The following is a 27,973-nucleotide window of genomic DNA, read 5'->3' on the forward strand; positions in this document are numbered from 1 at the left end:
GAATTTTTATTGGTTAATTTGTTATTGTCGGCAGTTGGTTGGCTTTAATGACCGGTAATTATTACAAGTTAATTATTAATAAATAAAATGGATAATTGGGAAACCTGGGCGGCTGATTGAAGTAGAGTAATAAATAATTTTTATTTGAGGAAATAATGAAACAGATTTATTAATTTATTTTTTTTTATTTATTAAAAAGTCATGGACAATTTTTATTTTTATTAATAATAAATCGCAAATAACGCACACCTCAAATGTAAATACTTTTGATTAAATCCCGTATTTATCCATCAAATAATCATCGTTTTATTTATAATTTCATATAATTGTACTGTTACTTCTAAATATTTCATTATGGATGGACACTGTTTAATTATTTATATTAATTATCATACCAGCTGTTTATTAATTTAATAATCAGTTAAGCATTTTAAATATCAAGTTTACATGATTGCAATAATAACTATTTAAATTCATGGCAAATTTGTTAAATCAATCATTTAAATTCGAGTTCCCAATAAAAACTTCAAATACTCGGTACTCATTTAATAAAATTTTTACTGAGCAATTCAAATTTTTGCCCACTTAACCTCAAAATTTTAATACATTTAATTAAGGGCATTCTCAAACTGTCTTCCAACTCACTTTTCAAAAATTTTAAATGACTTTTGGCGGTCATAAGCTTGTCAAAATTTTATCAATTGAAAAAAAAAAATTATAATTGACATCAATTGGGAGTTAAACGGAATTTGGCAAATAAATTTCAGTAAAATCTTCATGTCAATTTTATAACTAAAATTTTAACTCCTAATTGGTAACAACTGTAAGTAATTTTTAAAAAATTAAAAGTCATTGGATATTTTTAAAAAGTGAAGGCATTGCCTGAGAATGTCCTTTAAAAAAAAAACTGCATGACAAAATGTAAATACAATCACATTTGTAAGTTATTAATTTAAAATATTATTTTTTGTACTCCATCTACAGTACAAACACATTACTATTAATTAATTAATTATACGTACTTTGGATGGAGTTTTATATTTAAATTTAAATATATTTATTTAATTAATACAATAACGGAATATTATTTTTAAAAATGTATTAATAACTGACGTTTTTGAGGCGCGCGTAAAAATTAATACACAAAATTCAAACATCGAGAAGAGAGCTTTCTTTTAATAATAATGATAATAATATTAATTATTGTTTATTTGTTTAGTTTTATCTGTTTGGTATACGTCTTAATTGTTTTTAATATATTTTTATTTGAATATAACAACTTAACTATGTACATAAAAGATTTCTCGTGTCGATCAAAACGAGTCTCGCAAATGACGGCTCGATGTCGCTGATTATTCAGTGCAGTTGCGTCTTATTTTATTTTGTTAGATTTTAAATTTATTTATTTATTTATCAAGCAGTTTTATTAAATTATAAAGTAAATAAATTCTATCTGGTCTCTAGTACGATTTTGATTCTCTACTGGTTTTCTAATCGCGATTTATTTAAAATAATGTGCGTCTAATTTTAAATGCATTTATAAATTTATCATTATTCAAAACGTTATTATCAATTGTTGGTTAAACAATAATTAAAATAAATAATAAAAAAGTATAATAGAATAGAATACAATAAAACTTAGAGAATATATTACAAAAGTTTAATTATTTTTCCCGTTTGATTGTTCTTTTTGCTATAACTGTTGTATTCATAATGTAGTTTTCTACTTTCTACTTTACACGGAATAAAAAATAAATATATGTTATGGCAAGTAAAATATCAAACAAATGAACTGCCCTCATAATTTTTTTAACAATAAAAATAATATCAAAGATTCAAAAATACATTAATTCATTTTTTATAACCAGTAAAATATTTAACTGCGTTAAATTAAAAAAAAATATAAAACAAAGACTAATTCACTGTAATATCAACATCTTGAGCCCTCATTTATTATAAATTTATTATAAATAAACTAAAAAAAATCTAACGAATACACGAGTCACTTGAAAAATAAAAAAAAAATAATAATGGTAAATAAAAAAAATAATTTAACATGATAGAATGAGGAAGCATTGAACGTCGAAAGTTTAAACGGTCGTACCGTAAGTGCTGAACATCACCCTAGTGGTATCAGTGTCCAAAGTAACGTCTTCCGGTGACGCAAGATCAACTTTAATAGATCCCGAATTGTTTCTACGTCTAGCCATGCCGCCGCCCCAGTTAGAAAGTGTCCAGTGGTAAGTCTCTCCCTGTTCTTTGATCTCTCCCTCATGCAGAGTCTCCTCGGGATCGTTGTCTTTGTCAAGACCAGTCTCCAGTGAGACCGAAGACTGGGACGCGACCGAGTCGAAGCTCGAGTCACCGCCACCTCCACGATAACGCCCGACGCACTCGGTCGCCATCTCACCCGGAGACTCTTCAATCGCCCGGAGAATGTTTTGACACAACTCTGAGTCGAGATCAATAGGGTCTTCGGAGTCACGATTATGAATATTTACTGCAATATGAGCTGGATGTGGTATGGGAAGCGGTATTACGAGTTTTTCAGCACTGTAAGGTCGTATCTCACGTTTCCATGGTTGCCAGCGTCCATCGCTGACGGATAATCCCGAATTTGTTTTACGTCTTGATCTTGGTGAAGTCAATAAACTTGTCTCACATCTTTTTTCCGACTTGCGGCTGTTACTGGCCAGCTTTGCGCGCGGATTAAAGTACGACACCTCAAGATATGGACTCTGTACTTGAATGTTACCACGTGGTGCGTAAATCGCGCCCAGCAGATCTAATCCGTTGACACCGCCGAGCTCAGTGCTGTGGACCATTTCTGTATAACGACTTAGGTCAACTCCTGGATGTGGTTCTAGCTTGAATTTGGTGTCAGTATCGTCAAGAGGCTGCAAGAAATCCAAGCTAAAGATATCAGCGTACATGAGACCAGCTAATCCGGCCCAGTCGCCGACACTCAGGCCTTTGTTTTCCCAGAAGTCTTCCTCACAACTGCTGAGACGTGCCAACACGTGGGAGGGATACAGTCGCTCCAGCATCAGCGCAGCTTGCTGTATAACAATCTTCAGATCAAATGTCGTCAACTTTATTTTGCTTCTCACAGCAACTCCGAGACCAGTTTGCAAGTCTTTGCGGCGGCGGTCAAGCTTCTCGTGAAGAACTGCGACCAAGTCACGCGCTTCTTTCTCTAGAGACTTGTAGGGGTCACGTGTCTTGGCTAAACTGGTTGCAAATGGACTAAAACACGCCTCAACAAACTGCGTAAAGTCACGCTGGGGTTGTGTAATAAGTCGCTCTGTTTCTTGTTGGAAAGCCAAAAGTTCGTCGAGTTCAAGTTTCGCCTCAAAAGCTGCCAACGCTTGCTCCGGTCTTATTTGATAGTAGTAATCCGAGGCCAGTCCAGGACCTGCGATTCTCTTTACAACGAAACTGTCGCTCGCAGGTACACGCCCGCGGTTCTTAATTACAAGATGGAACATCGCAGTGTCCCACATCACTCGTATCCAGTATCTTATCACAGCAATCGTGAGTATCAAAAATGAAATTATTGGACATACACATACGGCGACAATCAAAGCGGCTACAGGCTGTAAGCAGCCCTGGACACCAATATTCCACGCCAGTGCTTCCATTACTACTAAATATCGATTTCGACTGGGCTCTGGGCTGTCGAGGTCCATTACTAGAGCCATGAATCCATGCAGTAATAATGTTACCATCGGCATCCTAAGAAACAAAGTTAATAAAATATAAAACTTCATTATTATGCTAATAGTTGTGGTACAAGGCAACAAATAAGGAAGGATAGTAACAACAGACCATAAAAAAGCTGAAATAGCGATGACAAGTGAACTGAAACTCGCGATAATGCAGATTATGGGAAAGAGGAAGAGAATACCCATAGTTCCCATAAGTCCTTTTACTCCGTAATTCCACAGTCTGTTAATGTGCCTCGTCATTCCTTTGCCAATAAATCCTGTTAAAAAAAAAAAAAGAAAAAAAAATACAATACACGTATTAACATATTTACATATTTATTTATCCAGATAAAGTGAAAATGAATAATTACCAGTGTCAGGCTCAGTCTCAAAGTGCGTCCGGCTTTTGCTGATATGCCGCCAGAGTGCAATCAATCGGGAACATAAAGTCGGTGTCTGTGAGGATTTTCGCGGGAACAGTGTCCCATTGAGTTGGCTTAGCTCCAAATCCGGTGTGAAGGGTTCAACCAGCAGAAGCGCACGCAGTGAGACTCGGCTGCACCAGGGCACTGCGACACCGAACAAAAACATTGCGTTCCACGTCCAACACCATGTCCGTGCGATGTAATTTATCCAGCGCCACATGGGCCATCGTGTTGTTGTTGTGTGACAAATCTCCCGCTCGACCAAAAATACCGGCTGACTTGGGTCTGCACGCGGAGTTGTTATCGATGTCGGCGTGTTGCTTAAAACTGTGGGGATTATTTCAGAAACCCCTTGGAAATTTCGCCTCACTATCCAGTTGCGCGGCAGCCAGATTTGCGTTGGCCACTGGAAACTTCGTGTCGGTGTCTTGACTTTGCGCAATTCTTTCAGCAGAACTGGTTCCCGCTGTAATTTAAATTGCATTAATTGGTCTATTAGTTTTTAGTAAGAGAAATTAATCGATTTGATTGAGTTAGATCAGATTAAAGTACCTCTTTCATGAATGTCAAGTCACGATTGAGGAAGTAAACGGTTTGACGTAAATTCTGTCGATTGCACAGAGACAATGCCTCTTCGTGTGCACTCCATTCACATTCTTCAATAAAATTAGCCTCGGCTTCTCTCATTCTGTCCCGCATCCACGGTCCTATTCGCGCGAGAACCGGATGCTCACTTTCCATTTTGTACCGCAAAGATTCTTTAGTCTGGTGCAACTTTCGCTGGACATTTTGAACCGCCCGGTGCATCAGTACCACCGATTGAGCTTGTTCGATCAAGAGCTGGGCTATGCCATCGCCCAGAGCTAGAATATCCGGATGAGAAAGTATGCTCGAGTAGACTCGCTGAAGGTATTCTCGCATTACTGCTTCATTGACTTGCTAAAATATTATAAATACATAAATTTAAAATCTCATTCCATTCCCTTTCCTTCCTTTTCCTTGTCTTCCCTTATAAAATATAAAATAAATACTCGCCTGTTCGATTTCTTCGTCGGTTTTCTTCTGCGCTCGTAATTCCGAAATAAGTCTTTCGCGAAAATGCAAAAACCATCCGCGTGTTTCGCGTTCCAGTATAGTCACCAGAGTCGGTAGAGCTTTCCTAATGATATCACGACTGAATAATCTCAAGTCGACGGCAGTACCGGCAGGTGTACCGAAGACAAAGGGCACCGAGACTGGCAGCAATTGCGATGATTCCCGTTCCACTTCAAACTTCTCCATCGTCGCTCGTCGTAATTGTTTGCGTATAAAACCACAAAGTAATTCCAGTGAATCGTCATACTCAGGCTTACGTTGTAAATAAACATCAATTTCATGTACATGGAAACAATAATTACAACCAAACATATAACAAACTACAGTTATCATCTTTAAATTCGCTTGAACAAGTTTTAAACTTGCAAAGAATAATTAAATCTATCGGCTTACCCGGCAAACTAACTCGGCTACAAGATAACGGCATCTCTCTTCGCGAATTTTACCATCTAAATTTTGCGCTTGGAGTGACGGTACTCCAATAATAATATCTGTAATTAAATAATCAGATAAAATCAATGAATTTAAAATTATAAACACCTTAAGGAAAATAATACTTACCAAGAAGTCTTAAAAATCCCGTCAGCAATGCCTTGAGTGCCTGAGAAATACTAAAACAATGAGAAACTAGTCGCGCTCTGGCAGTGACGACGATAAATCTCGTTGCCAGAGCTAAATCTTTAAGCAACGTTTCTCTTCTGCGATCTCTGCCCCGCTGGAGAAGTCCGCTGAGTCGCCATCGGTGTGTTTGACCCGAAAAATTTATCGAATCCACCTCGAATTCTCTGGAAAGTTAAATCCTCATTAAAACTTTTAAACCCGGTAATGCCCGTGCGCAATTAGCAACGCACGTTTCTCTACTACTGTCTCACTAGCTCTTTTTTGCCGCACACGTGACACACAAGGTGATTTATACAAGTTACGTGGTGATTAGATTACCAGGGTAAAAAAAACTTGGGATAGAAAACACTTAAAACAATTAATGATTAAATTAAATAGTAAATAAAAAATTAACATAAGAGCGTAAATTACTTATTTCCTCCCACCATACACCAATTCTTCTAATTTAAAACTAGTATAGGCTTACAAAGCTTTCTAATGTTTAAATAAATATTTTAATTGCTTCTATTATCAAAGTATGTAAGTGTATGATTTTTTAAAAAATGTTACACACATTTCCCATAAGTGCTAATTCAAATTAAAACTATCTTACAGAATCGCTGTGGTATTTTTGGATTTTAAAACCGTCACCGTTTTTTTTTTAAGGAAATTTATTTTTTTATCGAGACCTCATGCTTGTAAGAATGAGAAAAGCTTAACTTTTAATTATTTTCGCTGACATTTTGTTAAAAACTTGAATTTCCCATGAGTTTATATACAGATTTGTTTTATTATTTAGTATTAATATTAATTAAAAGTCAACACAGTGAATCATATTATTATTATTATTAACATGATGGAGTGTCGGGATTGTGTTTAACGTACCCGCATCTCCGAATGCTCTCCAACTGAGTGGCATTAAGTTTCTTCGGCTTTCCATACTTATCCTTGTGCAAGCTTTACAAAAATCGTTAACAAATAAAGTCAAGTGTTTATCTAATTAATTAATTCATTTAATCATTTAAATTTAATATCAATTAACAAGTTCAATTTAATTTAAAATAATCAACAATGGATTTTAATTAAACCGTTCTTGTAATTTTAATAAATTATTAATTATCGTTAAAATTCGTGTGAGAGTAAAAAAATAAATTATTAAATCTATATGACTAATATTTTATAAATCTATATTATGTAAATATTCTATTGCTACATTAATTTAAGCGCAATCTAATTGACTAATTTTATAAGACACTAGCAATGAGGACGAACTATATGATGTGAAAAAAAATAATTATTATTATTATTAATGTAATTATTGATGTAATTTTTATATGATGATTTTTAATTAATAATGTATAAGTAAAAAAAAAAACCCACCCTCGCTCGCGGATACTCTCGAGTTGTTTGTTGGTGAGCCTCCGCGGCTCTCCTTTGCTGTCGACGGCAACCGCATCGAGCTCGTCGAAACTCGGCGCAACAAATAAATCTCTCAGGTGATGCTTCTTCCGGACCAATGTATCTTCTCCATCAGTGCAGGCTGATAGCGGTGGTGGCAGTACAATTGGAAACGTTCGCCAGTGGTACAAAAATTGCTGAGCAACTTCTTTGATGTTGTGTACCAGAGACTCCACCTCTGCTGGTGCACCTCGTAGATGACTTGCATCAAACTCAACAGGTTCTTTCTATTTAAATAAATATAAGTATTATTATTTTTATTCTGGTAATTAATTAATTGTTTATTAGACTTTAATGGATAATTACCTCAGGTTGGAGTCCATCATTAATTTGATAAGGTTGAGATGGAGGATAGGCCTGATGGTTAGGCCCGGAATTAGCTGAATTAGCAGACGTTGTATTTAAATTATGGGGCATGTCGCGCGTAAATAGAGTGCGCGGGGGCTGGGGTCAGCTGCCCCTAACACCCACAATCTCCTCATACACCATGCTGCTTGTCGCCACCATTTATCATTCCTCCTTCCTCTGTAAAAATTGAAACAAACACCAATAAGTTTATATTTAACTCGGGTTTAAATAAATTATTGATCTTGAATTGTTTATGGCAACTTAAACTATAAGTTTAATTTACTGGGATCGATTAACTTCAATGTGTAAAATACCTCTTGCTTTAACTCCCACGTAAACTTTTAACAATTGGAGTATTTTAAACGATCGATGCTATTTTAATTTTAATTTTAAATTTAAATAAACTCGTGGAAAATTTATTGAAAGTTAATTTTGTCTGGGTGATGGTAATAAATAAATAAATAAGTAAATAAAATAAATGAATATAAAGGTAAAGAATTACAAAATAACACATAACACCTCAAGTTTTTAAAAATATATGATATTTTGTTTCACTTCCGGGTTGACAAGAAAAGAACGAGATCTAATTACAAACCCTACGATATGTCTATCATAAATTTACAAAAGCTTTTTATTTTACGAACAAAAAACTGTAAAAAAAAAATATAAAAAGAGAAACATCGGATGTTTACTCAATGGTACAGTATGTAGTTGGTTGGTAACTAACAACTGACAGATGAGAATATTTAAAAAAGGGATAAAAAAAAATAGGTCAGGTTATTTCAAAGAGAGATCAGATATTCTAGCAACAAATTATTCTCACACTGCAATTAAAAGAGTTTTTCTTATTGTTATTTCTTATTATGGGTAAATGTACGAAATAGTTTAATTATTAATAGCTAGTATATATATATAGTATATTGTTATTTAGCCGCGAGTGTATTCAAGCGACAGTAAAAGTACGCGAAATAGAAATTTAATGGAGTGATTTAAGTAATTTATGAACAATAAGATATTTAAATACTATCGTACTTGAACTTATTTTATCTGTGATGAATTTCTCGCATTAGCCATCACTAAGTAATTGGCTAAAATTTTGAATGAATGATTTTAATTATAGAAACAGAGTTAATACAAACGGATTGGTAACTCTGTTGCTTTTAAAAGAGTCAAATTTTAAAACTATTTGGCTGTGGGCAACAGAAGTATCAAATACTGTTGATGTAAAATATGTGTGAAAGATGTTCAGTCCTATTTGACACAAACACAGTTGTAGGCGCACACGACAATCAGCTGGTTTGCGATACAGATGCCTGCGAGGATGATTACACTTCGGTGTCCACTATAAAACAGTATCGGAAAAACAAATTTTCATTTTTAAATCATGAAATCAGCTTTAAGATAGAAAAAACAATTTAATCACAGAAGGTCCGAATTTACGTTTGAGTTTGTTAGTGTTCCCAATTACAATTTTTTGAGTAAGTTAGTTAGCTTGTAAATTCGTCTGACATGGTATGTAGTTTATACGTATGTTTGTACTTGTTTATTTTATGTGGAGTTGAAGGAAAAAGTTTAAAAAACCTTAGATGGAAAAAAAACCATCTAAACATGGTTTAAATCCAGGCTGAAAATGTATATAATCAAGACATATAACGGTAATAGTTGAAGGTTTCTGCAACCTGTGTGACCGTGGAAAAAAAATAAAATTTATCCATCTATCGGTGGCTCGGGTACTAATAATATTTTATTTTAAATGAAAAAGAGTATAAGTATTTTGTCGACGGCCCAAAAGTCTTTGCATTCTGACACTTGGAAAAAATAAGCTTACGAATGGATATAACATAGGGAAAGGAATAATCCTTTCGCTTGGAAAATAATGAAATGATACGACAATATAAACGATATGACAAATACAGAGACAGTTAATTTCGGCGCAACAAGAATATCTAACTGATAGAAAAATTTCAAAATAATTTTTCTCGGCAAAAACAATACAAAATAATTCTCGGTGTAAAAAAAAAAAATATAGAAAAATTCAATTTACAGCTTAACAAAATTGTTAAAAAATTTATGTTTACAGGGGTTTATATTGTATAACTAACCGAGTCGAGATTGAGCCAAGCAAATATTAACATTATCGACAGTAACTTACTTAAGTTTCGCGGGCACGTTAAAAGTCCCGATATTGTTCATGGGGTTTAAGCTGCACGTGACAGACAAGTTGCTATTGTGTAACAAAGATTACGTTGTAAAGTTATAGCGGACATAAAAAAAGCAAGGATATTAATAATAAAAATAAGGGAATTGTTTTTGCCAAGGAAAAAATAAAAATATTGAGCCGATTGTGTAATAATTGCCATGCTCGAGACTATCTGCTTCAGAAAGCACATTTCTCTTTTTATATGATGGCTTAATAAAACCAGTGGCTGTAAAGATAGACACGAGTTTTATAAGCATCTATCAACGGCAATATTATTTTAAAGTGGCTATTAAACAAATAGCTTCGATGTACTGATGATTTTATTTTCAAAAAATTAAATTTACGATTTTTAAAATTACTCAGCTGTTTTACATTAAGATTTTTTATTGTCACTGATTATTAATTATTGTTTCTATTTTACATGCGTTATTTTTTGTGGTAATAAATATCAAGTTTATTTATTTATAAATTTAAAAAATAAATTATTTATTTAAGTCATAGAATAAATATTTATTTATACTACTGCCGTGAAAGTATTTTAAAATAGTTGTTGCGTACTTTAAGCTGCAATGTACTTATTATATGTATGATGAGTGAACAGAATGTAACAGTAAGAGGTCGTAAGTACCAGAGCCACGTTCGCTGACTGTCAATTAGCAGTAAGGAGTGAATTGGATAATGATGCCTCAAATGATACCACTGATATTAAGTTTGATTTTTTTTTCTTATTTTCCATATGTATTATGCTCACGTATATTTATACAAAATACATATCACATCTTCCACATATCGTCTCTTTGAAATAAATAATATTTTTGATAAAAAGTTATAATTACGACTGTGAATAATATTGAGAGGTCCGAGATTTTATTTTTATTTTTTAAATTTCGACATTCGTCGCATTCACTCGGATTCGGAGTTTCAATACAAAATACTCTTCTACACGGTCACTCCGTAATCACTCCGAATTTAATCCGCATTCACTTTGAAATTTTTTACAGTGTAACTAAAAGCCCGGGAAAAATTTAAACGTTCAAATTAATACTTTTATCAATGGAATATTATTTTTTATGCTGAGACTATTATTATTTCTAGTATGAAATTATTCATCATCATCACAAAATATTGTAAATATTATTAATGAAAATACTATTTCAAATGAAACTTTATTGCTAATTGTGTAAGAAAAAATGATCATTTAATTTTTGGTCTAATTTTGAAAGCGAAATATTATACCAAGCAAAAACTATTCCCTTTAATTTTAGCCGTGACTACTACTGTCATCGTTCCAGCTCTTGACAAAGAAATAAAAAAAAATTCAGAATAATAAGACCAAGTGTGACGTGTTCATAGAAAAATCAATAAACGCTAGGCATCACTCGTTCCATTATTCCCGAAGCTTTATGTTCAATATTTTAATTTATCCTCCATATTTTTTATAAAATTATTTTCGCTTGGACTAAAAAATTTTTTGACAAATAAAAAATTAAAATATATCTGAATATATATATATATATTATACATATGAATGCCATTTCGAGTAGATGAGTGAAATAATAAATTTATCAATATTTTGTTGAAAGGATTATTGTATTATGAATGAGTTTATCATCAATTTTGCTGTATCCAAGCCCGATAAAATTTAATTCAACTTGTCGGTATACTTGTTTATGTACTACACTCTAATGTGAATTATATTTGATAAATAATTCAAATATTAAATGTCCAATAAAACTTTTTTAAACGTTATCGATTTTGCAACAGCGAATACCAAGTTCCCGGTTTATTTTCCATTCATTTTTATTTTTATTTATTTATTTTTTATATCGAAAACCATTACGTTTGATATTTTTTTTGTTAACCATAGCTTGGGTCAAGGATTATCGAAAATTAAAGAGAGCAACTACAAGCCGAAAGGTTTGAAAATCTATCAAAAATCAGGACCCGGTAAAAAAATTTTCAAATTCTCCTCCGAGACTCCATATTAATGCCAATTTTTAATGCCAAAAGAAGATATCAGGCTTCACTTTTGATAAAATCCGACTCCTAAGAAAATCCATAGAAAAATCAGGACTCGCATGCCCAGAAAAAAAATTTTTATTGACGTTCATACATTAACACACTTACAGACTACGTTTCTATACCACCCGGGTGTGGTTTTCTCAACTTTTAAACATAGACTACAATGACGTGGGTTTTCTATCAACTGTTTTATTTTTTTCTATTTATAAATATTTTGCTCCACGATAGCGACAAATCGATCGGTTGCGTGTACGAGTTATTTGTAGTAATTATGCAGTAAAGTAAACGCCTCATTTTGAACTTTTTCATAATATGACTGACTTAATCAACTTTACTAAACAGAAAAATTAATTTAACCCATAAGAAAAAGTGCCAAAGATTCAAATTTAAAAAATGAGTCTCACCAGCAGTAAATTAAGTAAAGGCAACAACTAGATTTAATGATCTATAGACAGCAGACATTCGCTGACTTTTGACCCACTTGGAAGCTCGCAAGTACTTGTAACCTTAAAACCCAGCTATTGCTCAAGTAAAGACACAACCTGGACTACTAAAACTTGTATGTACATGACATAGGCTTCTCTGTACTCATCAGCTTAAAAATAAATAAAAAAAAGACCAGCCGACTAGATTGTCACCAGGTTTCATGTATGTAAACATCTTCTAACTACTCCACAACTTTTCTTATTTATCCTCATCTCAAACAGCTGTTTTACTCACTAGTAATAAAGTTTAAATATTTGCTAAAGCTTGAAACAAAACTATGAATCTTTCAATACTTTGGGTTGAAAGTTTAAATTTGATAAAGCTAGAGTTTGAAAATTATTAGCATAATTACTTGTAATCCTATAAATTATTCAGGGGAGCTATTTCCAGAGGTTGTTAAATTTTTAATTTTTGTAAGAATAAAAAAATTAGCAAGTCTTAGTTGCCAAATATTTATAAAAATTTATTTTTATTTTTTTTTAGTTGAATTATTTAGTGAGACGTCGGAGCCGTGAAGTTGTTGATGAGTGAACCAGAGGTAAAGAAGCTGTGGGATGGATAGGTTGAGAAAGGTCAATGATCTTTGCATTAAGCGACGAATATAAGAAAAAAGAAAATGAAGAAAAAGTTATAGAGAAACAAGACCGAGGTTTGTAATTCTCAGATGAACGTGCTAAGACTGTGCTATTAATATGTGTATAGAAGGCAATTGTAGTTGTTGAGGTAGAGGTACAGGTACAGGTAGAAATAGTAGTTAGTGGTAGTGCAGACTTAATACTGCTAGTACAGCTACTACGGGTATAAATCCCCAGGCGACGATTAACCACACCAGGTTTGTACACACGTGTATCGTCGTCATATCAGGTAGCACGGGCATGAATGGAGGGCATTCAAGTCAACATGTTCTGTGTAGCATACATACACAATGTCTGTAACCAGTCCAGACGTCTATATGCATCATGATCCTCATGCTTGTACTCATACTCTGAATCATGATAAATGTCTTTCGTACGTGCACCAATCAAAGTTCAATTTCACTGACCCCTGTCACGTTTTTCATCCTGGGACTTTAATTAATTTAGCTTATGGTCTACTCGCTAGACTAATTTCCACTTGATGACAAAATTTTTTAGAGAAAAAATTTATTTCTATTGACATCGAGGTTAAAAAAGTTATTTTTTTTTATTCTGTTTATTATCATTTCTAATTCTACTGGTAAAAGAATCGGATTTTAGTAGGTCGAGATGGGTGGAGTTTTTTTCTAAACCTTTACGTGTCTTTTTTTTTTTGGTTTAATTATTTTAGAGCTCTGACGTAAAGAAATCTATGGAATATTACTGATTGTAAGTAAAAAAAATTTTTTTTTGTCTTAAATAAAATTTTTTGTCGGGTTACAAATTAATTTAGTCACTGGAGTTTTAAAATGAATTTTTTTTGTTAGCAATCCATATATCAAGTAATTGTATTTCATTGGATAAATTTTTTTATTTAAAAAGAAGAAAAAATGTTAAGTCTACAAACGGTAAAAAAATTTATCGTAATTTATGTCTTGACATAAAAGCCATCACAAAACGTCAGAACTTAACAATTCATCATCTAAAGCGATAAAAATTTTTTACTGCGCTATGAAAATGAAAACAATAAGAAATGAATGGAATGGGATAAAAGTGTTAATAATATAAATTTATGTAAATGTCAATTATTAGAGCGACGGTTATTTTTATTATTAACATTAATATAGGTACTGCGGAATATAATGTCTGAAGAAATTCCTTTGAGCAATAATTAGAGGCCGACAATTGAGCCAATATTACCACTTGACAAGCTCTTCCACTACACATATCGTCTACTATTCGGTCAACTTAGACATCAGTTTCCGCGGGACTTGCTGTCAAAGGCTACTTCAATAGCTCAACTAGCAATTCGCAATACATGTTACCAAAGGGAAAACGGCATCCCAGTTCAATATGTCCATAGAAACTCAAAGAGACAGTGCAATATCCCGTGGGTGGCTTAGCATACATATTGTCGAAGTCGACTCCAAGAAAACAGTCTCAGGTTGTCACAAACTTTAAATTTGCATCTCCAACACAAACTCTTTACAATTTATACTGCTATTGTAAGTCTATAAGTTTATACACATATATATTTATCACATGAAGAATTCAATATACGAGCTATATATTTTAGCAGTTGACTTGCCCAGATTTTTCATCTCCTGGTGTCTTGTTATAGATGATGGGAAAAGGAAATTGATATAAGATTTAATGTATCATCGGCTTCGAGCAAGTAATTCAATGTACTTTGTTATTGATAGCATTTTATGCATCGAATAAATTATTTTTACCTTCAAGCTACCGGTATATTGACCGATTTCGATCACTGTAAGCTGCCAGTTTTTTATAATATATTTTTTTATAAATTTTCATCAGCATGGATCTACATGGATGTTGTATCTATCTGTCTATCTATATTTTTATTTATGTGTATGTGTAGGGAGAGAGTGAGAGGGATTTTTGCGATTACAGGGACCACGGCATTTATCGATGACAGAAGAGCCATTCTATTTAATCGTCCAACTATCAAAAGGGAAGGGTGTGGAAATTATCGAGAACATCGGAATACTGGGCGTGTATGACCAACCTATCTTCTGTCATATATATAGATATATGACTTGCATGGGCAATATTCAAATACATATATGTGTGGATAAATATATTGATGAACAAACACATTTGGAAATTGTACATGTAGATTTTTTAGTGACGTTTATTTCAGTAAACAAAACTGAACAAATATTTCGTTGCATTTACTGTATAGATTTAACGGTAACGGAACATAAATTAAATATATATAAAATGGCAGATCAGATATTACTTGAAAATTATGATCACGTTTTAATGTAGCGGGTGTATGAAAATAATTGATTTGAATTTGAATTAAAAAAAAAAATGGTTTGGTGAAATCTTAAATTGAATTTTAATATTTTTTGTGGTAAGGCATACTGGAGGTATAAAAAAAAAGAAAAGAGGCATTTCCTGTGAACATTAATCTTGCGAGTCCATTATATATCATGATCGTCAGTGTGGAATAAAAATAAAAGGAGTTTAGTGTAAGAAATGAAAGTAACAAGGGCGAGAATGCGAGATAACCCAAGTGGATGATGTATTCGGAAGCGATGTAATAAGAGTATGAGTAATATAAGGCAGTTTAAAGAATAAAGAAACGTCTGGTTGAGAGAAATATTTTTTTCGATTAAGCTATATAGTGTGAGTTAAAGACGCCATGGTTATTTGTCATCGCGACCACATAGTTCGGATGCTGGATTATCAAAGGTATGAGAAATGACTAAGAAATGTGGATTGGATGGGATGTTATTTGTAAGCGAAGAAAAGTATTAATTTGGGAGCTTGAAATTGCTGAAAAAATGAAATCAAGACAGAAATTCTTGGAAAAAAATTCTTAATACAAAAAATTTCGCGCCAAGAAATTATTTTTTTTCTGTGTATGGAATTTATAATTTTTAAAATGCACTAAAGTGCCGCGTAATATTTTTTATGGCCACGATTTCAAATAGTAGAGTGATGATTGTCAAACAAAGTGAACTTTCAATAAATTTTTCAAGTATTCCCGGTTGATACAGAAAAGCTTTTACTGATCCAGATGCTGAGTTTTTATTTTTCCTGTAGTACAACTTTGTATGAGTTGTGCGGATACATTTGGATTCTGTACTGAATACGGAATCATATTTATTTTTTATATTGAACATACGGTTTTTATATTTTTTTAAATTTTAACTGAAAATAAATAAAAAATTTTATTTGTCTAAAATTTTTTTTAGAGACCTGGCTTCTTCCGTTTATAAGACGATTGGAATTTAAATAAATGAATTTGTAAATAGTTAAGTAGCTCATAAATATTTTAACGCTAGTAAATAATTCGGCTTGTAAATACTTAGCAAGCCCGCCATTGATGAGTCTTTTAAAAATTTATGAAGTTAATTTTTGGGCTGCTATTAAAAGTTAAACTTTCAAACGAATTTAGTTGCGAGAAGCTTAACAAATAATAGACGAGAAGAGTTTTCGAGAATGTAACCGATTTTTATTAATAAAAAAATATTTTATTAATTTTCTTATAAAAAAATTCATTTTCATTAAACTAATTTACTGAACTTAAATTGCGAAACTTCGGATGCTGAAAAATTTATCTAGAAATAAATTTAAATGATGTTAAGACCTTGATAACTTTATAAATTAATTTACAAGGAATAAAATTTAACAAACTTTTTTTACCCAAGAAAATTGAGTTTCAGATTAATCGATTTTACTCGTTAATTACTAATAAACTTTAAATAAAAATAAACATGCATGTTTTGACATGAGTTAAGTAGGTCATCAGTTATCCAGGATCTCATGCTCCAGGACCTGCGCACTAGAGTTTTAAGATGCAAAGCAACTGGGACGAGATAACTGTGATTCTCAAAGAATTTAAAAACTAATTTCTTTCTCTGATTTATTTTTCCTTTTCCCGCCTCATTATGTCATTTACATCCACACAATATTATATTTTCGCTCAACTTTTCCGTATCTATATTTCAATAAACTTAAAAAAAGTTAATTCGTCAGCGCAGACTGTAATCCCACGTTCTGTTGTGAATTGATCTAGGTCAACAAAGATGATGGTGGTTAGTTTCAGTTACCCTCAATTCACTGGACCATGATACTGCGAGATTCGAAAATAAAAATAAAAAATAATGCTCAATACTTTTTTATTTCCTCATTTTTTTTTGTCTCAATCAACTTCCCTTCAGTTATCAACAATAAATTGCTTCAATTTACAGCTTGTTACTCAATTAAATTCATTATCTTTCCATTATCGTACAATAATATTTATTCGTACCATCAATTCATCTTTCAACAGACCCAACAAACTAAATAATTCAATAGCCGATTTGTTGAAACGAAATACTTGAAAAAAGAAAATTGGGTGTTTTAAAAAAATGGCTGCATTTTTTTAAAAATGTGATATAAGTTTAAAAAAAAATCAAGAGTTTACATCAGAGAAAGTGGTATGACGTAGCACTCTGTACATTTGTCTTGTCATGAAGGGCAAAAAAATTTCCAGTGGCTCTAAGTCTTCCTTTGTTTGAAACCCTCGTTACACCTCATACCTATTCTCTCATATTATATTCCTCCATACATTTATACACATGTATGTATATATATTTTTTATTTATACATAGAACAGCATGATGGAGTGTGTCTGGTAGACCCAACACTCTTTTACAACACACTAGATGGATAAACTGGGCTTGTCACCCTCAACTCGTATAACAGAATGCCAGAACGTTGATGAAAACCGTAGGCGGTTAAATGATCGGAAAATTGCCTCGCGACTTTTATATTCCCTTACTCCAGACATCAATTTCCCGCCGCAAAATATTTAAAAGATGATGGGTCTATTATTTTTTCATCTTTCGCTCGAATATTTCATGTAAATAATTTAGCGAAAATGTTTATTTTTTAAATGGATCGGGCGTTTCTGATACTCGAAGGTATTTTATATTCGATTTGACCCTCTTGCTGAGCTAAGAGTATCAAGAAGTACAAGAACGTGACCAAGTATAAGACGACAGAATTTCGCCCCCTTCGTGGCTTCTATATCATCGCTCAATTTAATCGCGTTCTGCTTGCAGACACGTATGTTAGCTTCATATATATCTACATTTATCTCGTATATGTTGTGTACCTGATATGAGGCTGCTATTCGTGTCCCCAAGTAGTGCGATTGTGTTTCACAACAGAATAATTGCAAATACTCTATGACAAAACTTTCAAGTGAACGAGAAAATGCTTTTGGTCGCTCAGAGTTCGGAAACATCGAAAAAATAATAAATTATATTTTTCGGTGAAGAAATAAAAAATAAGTACGTACGTGAATGCAATAAAAAAAAGTAAATGATGAACCGGGTCAGTTAAGATAATTTCAATAAAGAGTTATTTTCCTTTTTCCGTTTCCTCTCTACTCACCAATGGGATTTATAAAAAGAGTTCACTGTCTGGCACTGGCCCAGGGAAAACTCATGACGTCAACGAACGAATGATGACAAAAGATTATTCGTCGCGAGTGCTACGGATCAAGTAGTTTTACTCTCGTCTCAGTAGAGTTATAGTCCATGGAAAAAATAGTAAAAGTAAAGTTATCATTTTTTGGTCATAAATCTCCATCACTTTAACGTCAGCTTCGTTCCTTTACTTCTTCATCCTCGATTTTAAATTTCCTTTCCCCCACTTTCTTGCGTACTTAGCTTGTACTTATAAACTCTTGAGTGCTTCGTTAAACAAAGCCATTGTTTTGCTTTTCAAACTACTTCTATCATCTCTCATCTGAAAGTATTGATAACATCTAGGACATAATAAATCAAAATTTCCGCCGTTCATTTCTACTACAATTTTATTTGAACTAAAAATTTTTGTTAAATTGCTAACTTGGCTTTTGACCTACGGTCGGAATTAGTGATCTTGGATCCCTTGGATTTACAATTTAATTTCAAATGCAAACAATTATTCAAAAATCATACCGACAATTGTATTAGTTCCACTTGCTACAATTTCACAACATGGTGTCAATCAAGCGTCAAATCCACGTCTCCTACACTCCCTGTTGACCATAAACAGTCACCTAACCCACATGTTGGCCATCACAAAGCTCATACACTTGCCTTCACACGGATAATTTTAAATCTGGGATGCCTGGACCTAATGTACCGAATGCTGCAATAATTTATCTTATAACCCTTTGATGCATCAGAAAAAGCAACCGGTAGAATTTCACTCCCGACACTGCCGTACTTTAGCTCTCAAGTCATCAAGTGGAATTAAGTGGCTCTTTACCTTAACCAAATAAACTTTACGTACGCGTGTTAATTTATGCTCATAATAATAACCGTTGCTGGGAAATTCACTCAACAGAGAAATAATAAAGCGCCAGACTTTGCTACAATTATTATAGGAATCAAATGTAGAAGCTCTAATTTTCGTAGTATTACTTCTCATTAGCAAAAGTTATCAAGAAATATATCTCTTACTCGTATTTCTGGTATTAATTTAATTTAATTGATATATAACTTGGCGGAAAGTTTTTCAAGTGATTACGATGATAAAGAAAAATTATTAATATTAAAGTTTAATTAGTTTTTTGTTTTTTAATTTTAAACCTGAATCAAGTGATTATGGTGGAGTATCGCTGTACGATGGATTAATACTCGGGTAAATGCAAAATACTGAAGAATTATTTTTGCAGTAACTTTAAAATAGGTCAAGCCGGTCTCTTGTTGCTGCTGGCAATTTCTATCAATTAAATATAATGCACCGGCTTGAATCACAATTACAAATCCGTCATCTCAAAAGCACTGCTTTAATACTATTTTCTCGTTTTATCCATTTAACTTTTACATTTTTCATCATTTACTTCATACATTTATTTTATGTGGAAAATTATTAACAACTTTTAAAAGTGTAAATAAATTCATGTCTCGTCTAACTGAATTTTTTGCTTTATAATAAAATGCAGAAAATATTTATAATAGAAATCAACTTTTAATGCATTTTTTTTTCTTTTTTTAGGAATCAGTAAATTTAAATCTAGAGAAATTATGTATGCGAATTTAATATAAAACTTTTTTAAAAAGTTGTATAAAGACCCATTACCCGCTCACTTTTCATTGGAGTGAGATTAAACCACTCAATATAAATTGGTAAGCGAAATGAATAATCATTTTTTATTTTTATAGTTTTTCATACCTGCACCGAAAATTCAAATTCTTGCCCTGTTTAGAGAGGAAAAGTCGTTTATTGCTTTTGAAAGAAATAGTACATTACGTAACTAGAGAGAAAAGTAGGATATTACGTCTTACTTTCGTCCTTTGATGTGTATGCGATTTTTCATCAGATCTGCAGCTAAAACTTCCATTTTTCCTGTTTGAGGGCGCATGCGCTAATTTTTATCATTCGTTTTCTCATAAAAATAAAGAACGAGTTTCTAAACAGGGCAGAAATGGTAATTTTCGGTACAGGTATGGTGAAATAGTTCATTACACACCTAGGGAAGAAGTAAGAACGTCCGATCCACGTGTTTTCACCCTCACCTTCGCCTTCGGCAATAATACGAATTAAAATGTCTTACTTTTCTCCCTTGGTGTGTAATTTACTAATTAATTTGAAAAATAATGCGGATAATTGGTTGTAATTATTTTTTTTAATGAGTTCGTAGAGTATACTCGCTCAAAGATAATATCAATTGAACTATGGCCGGTTGAGCGCGATTTCAAAAATAGTCATTTAATTTGAATTTATAATACGTTATAAAATACTCTAAGACGTCGTAATAGTCGTTTTACTCAGAATTTTTTTTTATAAAAATTGCAAAAGCGCATTAATTTGTTAGAAACTTGAATTTGAAATTTTTATACTGTTATATAAACTGATATGTGAACGTTAGTTATATTTTGATCAAACAAGACAAAGTATACAAAAGTTATGTAGTTATTTATTAAATTAATTTACTAAAGTATATTATAGCTTATAATTATAAGTTTTGTAGTGTTTGTGCTAGACAATAGATTGTGTATGATCGCACGTGAGAAAGAGCCAATTATTTTTTCCTGCTTGTATAAATAGTACTTGATAGATGTACATTGTACATGAAGAATAGTATATGTATATATGTATGTATATATTGTATTTTTTTCTCGTTCTCCCGCAGACCAGCTGAATTAATCATTTGGACTAAGGAAGGATATAAGGACCGAAGGTCTTTCAATTTCAGAGCAACGAGTTTTAATCAACGGAATTCGATTACGGACCCACTTCGGCTTGAGGGAATCTCCAACCGACAATTATTTTTACGGATGATAAACTTTTTATTTTTTTTACTACTTACTTTATTAAGTCGTTGATAAAATAAATAAATGGGAAATAAAATAGAAGAAACCTACGGGAAAAAATATGGCGGATAAATTATTATTATTATTATTATTATTATTATTATTATTATTATTATTATTATTATTATTATTATGTTTTACAGAACTAATTGCTCTTAATTTTTTTTTGACATTTTTAATCTTTCAAGGCCTTGTATGTAATTTCAACTGTCACATATTTATATTTATCTAAATACATATATTTTTTTACTTTCCCACTGAATTCTGTTGCTATTAAAACCCAAGTTCATTGACTCTTATATATTCAGTGAATTTATATTTTTATTTTTTGAATTTTTTTTTTTTCTTTCGGTAGAAAAGAAAATAAATTTTCTAAAAAATTAAATAATTTAATAGAATTTAGTTGTGTAAAAAAAATCCCTGAGAATGCTATTTGACGGTTATAGATTTTTTTTTTATTTAGATTTTTTTTAAAATTTAACGACTGAGAGATTCCCAGCGGAGATCATAAAAATTTAACGCTCTCGGCTAAAATTCTGGTCTAGTGAACAACCTTATCACCTCCGGGGAAAGCCATACCTGTGTATAGTCGTGTCATGGACACACACACACATATATATATACACATACATATTAACGTCTATGTATCATACTTTAGTCTAGCAAACAATTTAAGCTCGCAGTTTATTTTTGGTTTTGACGTTAACAGATTTCGCAATTAAAATATCCTCTGATAAATAATAAATATTAATAATAAATATCTAAAATTTTATCAGTGAAGATATCAAATAACTTTTTGCTGTATGTAAATAAAATATGTATCGGAAAATAGCTAATGGCAAAAAAATAAATTTTAATTTTTGTAAATACTGTAAATTAAATAAAGAGTTAATTAATTTTAAAAAATTTGTCCGAGTACATTTATTATTAAATAAAAAGTTAACGAGTTGACCCAGAGGATTTTTAGTTTCCGCGGCGAGTTTTGTTCCCATTAATTCCGTCTGACGTTCCAAATATCTCATTTCCGGTAGCGACATTGCCCGTGCATTCACCCGAGTCCCGAGTTGATAAGAAAATATTATTCTCATTTTGTTTATCCCTCATATCGAGTACTTAAATTTTTATTTAACGATAAAAGTAATTTCTATCAAGAAAAATCGAATTTACAATATGACCATTTATTTTACTGCGCATGCATTTTTTTGTTTTATTTAAGTTCGGACAGCAAAAGAGGTGAAATACGTTTCATGCATTACGAAGAGGGTTCACAAACGTACGTGAAAAGAGTGACGCGAACGAGAACAGAGTGTAGAGAAGCCAGAAATATCTCTTGCAGATGCTGGTGCTCCACTCGCGTTGACCAGCGAACCGAGGAGAGGCTTGATCGATTTTGGCGCTCGGCCGGCAATAAAATTCGTGGAATGAGGAAAAACAAAGAGTACAAGCACTAAAGAGTTTAAACTGAAAATTCTCTACGTGGTTTTTGACCCACCGAAAATCGACAAGCGCCACGCAAAAAAAGTACACGCAATTTTTTCGAGTATTGAACGTAATTTAATTTACTCGAGCTTTTTAATTAACAAATAAAAAAAAACCTACGACGCGACTTGTAGTTAGAACAAAAGTTATTCTGCAACAGGACAAAAAAACATATATATATATATATATATACACATATGTATTTTTTTCATTAACATGAGCCAACTCAGTCTGGTCTGAATCCTCCAGTCCTCTACATGCTAGAACTCCTAAATAATTCTGAGAGAAAGAACATAGATTATTATTTGTCGCCAGCATCACACACGTGTCGATGACGTCGTCTCCTCACGCTCTGTTGCGGTTTCGGAATAACAAAGTAAAGTTTACCCACCGGAACACGTACGGGATCATAAAGACAGAGTAAAAAATATTTTAAAAAAACTAATCCATGTTTCAAGCATATGAGCTTTGGGATCCAGAATCTTCCCACATGACTTATGACTCTTATTTTATTTAAAAAGTTTAAAAAACTAGTTCACATAGATGTTTTTTTTAAAATAAAAATTAATGGAATATTGAATAAACTGATTTGAGAATAGACCGATTAGTCATGCTCTAGATTCTGATAACCGCCGAAATAATCAGTCATGGTACGTTAAAGTGTCAAGGTAAAAATGATGCACATCGCACGGCCTAGTTGCATGACATTATAACAATATTGTATTAGATGTTGAAGAAATATTAAAACCACGTGCTGCTATACGGTATCACATATCCGATAACAGACAAGCAAACAAGTACAAGTATTAAAATATAAAGAGTACCCTGAGGAAATGCCAGTTATATTACACACTCAAGAGTGCAAAAGAGTACCCAGTACATAAAAGTACTGAGCTTGTGTACTGTTTAGTCATATCAGACGTGTATTGGTTTGCTGAGGTATAATAAAACACTTGTACTCGCGGCTGTCGATAGGATGTTTTTAAGAACCAGCAGCCTCAAGAGTCTGTCTATATATATATATAGAGATATCAAACATAGTATCAATCTTGAGATAGGGATCCACTTTTACTCTGGTTATGAAACTTTTAAGAGCATGGAAAACTTTATCCCGATGCGCTTCAATTTTTGTTTTGAAATTTTTAAAAGTTGTACTCAATTATATTTGAATTTTCATCAAAATAATTTTTCATTTTTTCCACCAAAAGTTATACTGGACTCGAAATAATACGCGAGTTCGTTCAGAAGATAATTTTTAATTTTAATAATTAGTGCACAGAAAAAAGAATTTTGTGGCGTGAAAAAATTATGATACTGAAGTTAGCCGTCTAATAATTTTTGGAGTTTTTAGAAATGATAAATTATAAAAAAAAAATATTTTTAAAAATTGCACTTATAGTTTTTTTAATTTTCTACAAGTGCATATTTTTAGATTTTTTTTTTGTAATTAATTTACTAAAAAAAAGTTAAAAAAATTTTAATTGTCTGCTAACAGGATCATGGAAATTTTTTCAGTGTGAAGTGAAAACAAAAATGTTCTTATGCCAAAAAAGTTTTTAAGCCAAAAAATCCTTTTTTTTCTGTGGGTAAATAATTTTAAAAAATTTAAAATGATGCATGAGAAAAAACTTAAACAGTGTCGGTGACATTGTCTAGTATAAGAGGTCACTGTTTTTTTGATATTAAAAAGTGTGACATTAACTTACACCAGGGTCAAAAGTTATATATGAAAAGAGCGGACTAATATAAAAGTAAAGCCTTTGTTATACATACATAGGTCAGATGCAGATTCTAAGTGAAAAAACTGGCACAAGTCCTCATCGATTGACCTAATGACTAAACCGATTTAGTTCACCGTATAAACATTTTATTATTACTATTATTATCAATTATGGTATAATATTTTATTCATAATTTACTTAGTAAAATAAATTGAATGAGAAATAAAATAGTCATGATAACACCTCAATTGAAAGCGGTTCAAATAAAAGCCGCGTAATTGCGGATGAACGGATCCGTGACGTTGAATAAAAAATACTGATACTCAAAGCGCTGATCAGTGTTATGTTACAAATTGCAAAGTACATAAAAATGATATAAAACAGATAAATAGATTTATAAGTTGAAGATTTTTAAAAAGTACATACTTATTTATCATAAGTAATGCAGATACAAATGAAGAAAATAAAGAGAGCGAGACGCGAAGGAGGTGTACGCTAAGAACGCGACCACCGTAACTATATAAATTGTATTTTTATTATATATATATATATATATATATATATATACTTCTCAGTTTGTATATCTTGATATACTTTTTTCTATCATCTATTCCGTGGTTATGCTCTTCAAACTTTACTACTAGATTCGAAGAAACTCTGTAGCGAAACGTTTATATTTTTTCTCTGATCTTTGAAAAAATATGAAGAAAAAGAATAAGAGTATAAGCAGTTATGTTATTTTTCGTCTCAAGTCTCTGTACATAAAATTTCTTTAGCTTTACTTGGGTAAAAGTAATTTCGTGTCCCGGTATCGTTGCTTTGACGATGACGTAAGCTCTTTATATAAATATATATATGTATGAAGACATAATATAAGCGTAAGTATGTATGATAGGTACGAGAACAAGATATACATGGAGATTGACAAGACGATATACGCGTCAAGGATGCCGGGATTTAATAATAACAGTGATAATAAAATAATGTTATAATTATTTTAAAAAATATACGCAGTCTGTTTTATTTGTATTGTCATCCACGTAATATTCCATTACGCGGATGTAAAAATCGCTTGGGTGATTTTTATAAATTTTATTATTGTTAATGAGTAAATAAATAGTATGATTAGGCGGGTAAATAATAATACGATTAAGGATAAAAATAAAATAAAATGGTGTGTGGTAATTGGTATGTGATTACAGAGACGGTGGGGAGATGATAAACATCCAGTAATGAGGAAGTATAAATAAATAAATAAATAAATAAAAAATAATATGACTTCCGCGGTTATAAAACAACCGTGGGTCAATGTAATACGAGATGAAAAGTACACTAAGTAAAGCAAAGTTAACTTGCGCTGGTTGCAGGTAATAAGATCTCTGAACCGACCGAGACGCCGAGGGTTTAACAAGCAATCCAAGTAAAGAGGAATATGGTGCAAGTGAAGTTAAGACTCATGACTGAAGTTGAGAGATGCTTTTGAGCACTAGACAAATCTTAAATCCGTGCCGGGTCACAAATTCCTGCGGTTGTCATTCATGTTAATTTAACTTCCGTGGAGTTTAGGTTTATACAGCTAATTTGTAATTGCCTGAGATTTAATCGAAGTAATAAAAGTATTTTCTTTACTTAAGGGTAACACCAACCGATTTTAAATTCAATTTTATTTTCGGACAGACACTGAAATCTAAAATAGAGTCTTCAGTTTTTTTTAAACCATTAACAGGGGCTAAAAATTTCGGATTTTCAAAAATTATAATTCGTATCCAAGAAAATTTTTCTTTAATTCTCATTTACTCTCCAAATGAAACAGAATGATTCGGAGAGAATGTGGAGCGGATGATTAAAAAACTTGAAACTCTGAGTGAACTCGGATTGAAATAAAACTTCCGATTTTTTACGGTGTAATTGCGTTTATATTTCAGAGTGTGAGAAAGAGGTCCAGTGGAGTTTCCCCTCAAGGTTTATTTCATTTGACAGCTTGGAGTTTAAAATTTTCTTCTCACTCCAGACACACATGCAGCTGAAATAATTAAATTTTGAACGAGTAAAGAGAACAAGCAAGCGATTTGAATAATTTTATTTAATCAGAATTAGTGATACCGCTTTGAGAGTGGGAGAGCGAATGGAATGCCGGTGATGAGAGGTGACGTAGTCGGTGCTGAAATTGAATTACGGCTCGGGACTCAATAAAGCGGCCGCAAGCACGGGAACTACGACGACGATGATGACGACGACAGTTAAACGTCCGAAGTGTCACGCTCGTGTTCACATGTGTATACACGTTAAAACCCTATAATCTATCATGGATTCGAGCTATTATGTCGCATTAAACACTGCGGTTTTGCTGCGTTATGTTATTATGAGCTAAAAGCACTAAACCAGCAAAGTATAATCCCGCATGAGATCAACGTTCGACGCCCTTCGATTCAAATCCAGCTAATCGTCAATAATTAATACTCTAGACGGGGATTTACGGATGATGCTTCGAGTTAAGTTGAGAGACAGACAGGAGACTAGTGAAACTCAATTAAGTTTTGAATCCGTATAAGGAGCCAACGCAACTCTTGTCTCGGAAACAGTTGTCTCTATTGTCTTCCATCATCAACAATTCATCTTCATTAGCAATTAATTTTCTACTAGCTCTCCATACTCTGCATATTAAGTGCCCCGGCACTTTACTTTGAATTATCAAGATGATGGATCAACGTCAATTGCTGAAATTATACGTCAGGTTATTTTATTTAAAATCAATCAGGTATTGGAGGTTGCTGAGTGTATTAGCAAATACATTTAAGATTATCAAGATCCTGGCATTAACCTTGGCCTCGACCACCAAGTAATCGACCGTTTTTTTATTTAAACCGGCTGAGCTTGCCAGGTGCAACTTAAGGATTTATTTTTTTTACTCTGTTTTGTATTTTAAATTTACCCTGACGACCCGCCAATTTGTACTCTGGGTCATTCTGATGGCGAAATGAAGGATACAGCTGATCCTGAAGACTAGGACGTACGTTTTTTTTCTCACGGCCGCTGAGGATGTGTTTATTAAATATATATGTTTATTTATTGACGTTTTGGTAAAGTCCAATAGACGGACGAGAGGAATGTGATAAAGTACCCGAGTAAGAGTTTTGGATAAAGTACTTACCCTGATGAATCACTGGTGAAAACGGCAACCACTGGTGGTTAATCACTGATTTAAAAGTCACTGATGTAAAAAAATAATCGCACGAACACTGAGTTTACTTAGCGACCACGCCAAAACAGCCCCTCGACAACGACTGATTTTTATCGAACAACTCGCGCCAGCAACACTCCTCGGCGCTGCTTTCCTCGACAACTGACCTGGAGAACTAACAGCGGAAGGCGCGACATCTTGCGGTTGAGGAGCAGTTCAAAAAAGTATTTATATAAGCGCGGCAAATTTTAAACTGTTTTTTTAAACTTTTTTCCTTGATTTTTATGTGTTCAGGTAATTGTAGAAA

The 27,973-nt window shown here is 32.5% G+C and overlaps 1 protein-coding gene across 2 annotated transcripts; it reads right to left on the bottom strand.

The window, feature by feature from the left end:
- Nucleotides 1-186: 186 nt before the first annotated feature.
- On the bottom strand, nt 187-27,804 carry LOC103574176 (uncharacterized). Of its 2 annotated transcripts, XM_008553574.2 has the most exons (11): nt 27,637-27,804; nt 7,592-7,810; nt 7,208-7,512; nt 6,713-6,784; nt 5,789-6,012; nt 5,621-5,718; nt 5,168-5,479; nt 4,685-5,071; nt 4,079-4,598; nt 3,829-3,985; nt 187-3,735 (listed from the first exon to the last, which is right to left on the bottom strand). In XM_008553574.2, exons 2-11 carry the CDS (start codon nt 7,700-7,702, stop codon nt 2,091-2,093), a joined length of 3,831 nt encoding a protein of 1,276 aa, XP_008551796.1. In that variant the 5' UTR covers nt 7,703-7,810; nt 27,637-27,804; the 3' UTR covers nt 187-2,090. The 2 variants fall into 2 exon arrangements, with proteins under 2 accessions (XP_008551796.1, XP_008551797.1); XM_008553575.2 differs by lacking the exon at nt 6,713-6,784.
- Nucleotides 27,805-27,973: the final 169 nt, after the last annotated feature.

Source organism: Microplitis demolitor, chromosome 7 (assembly GCF_026212275.2).
Source record: "Microplitis demolitor isolate Queensland-Clemson2020A chromosome 7, iyMicDemo2.1a, whole genome shotgun sequence".
In the NCBI taxonomy this organism is placed as follows: Eukaryota; Metazoa; Arthropoda; class Insecta; order Hymenoptera; family Braconidae; genus Microplitis; species Microplitis demolitor.

What these genes read in the sequence shown, in the direction of transcription:
- LOC103574176 (XM_008553574.2), bottom strand. Translation starts at nt 7,702, where the DNA reads ATGCCCCATAATTTAAATACAACGTCTGCTAATTCAGCTAATTCCGGG. An exon ending in ATGATGGACTCCAACCTGAG is followed by an intron (nt 7,513 to 7,591) that starts GTAATTATCCAT and finishes TTATTTAAATAG; the next exon opens with AAAGAACCTGTTGAGTTTGA. An exon ending in TAGCCGAGTTAGTTTGCCGG is followed by an intron (nt 5,480 to 5,620) that starts GTAAGCCGATAG and finishes TTACAACGTAAG; the next exon opens with CCTGAGTATGACGATTCACT.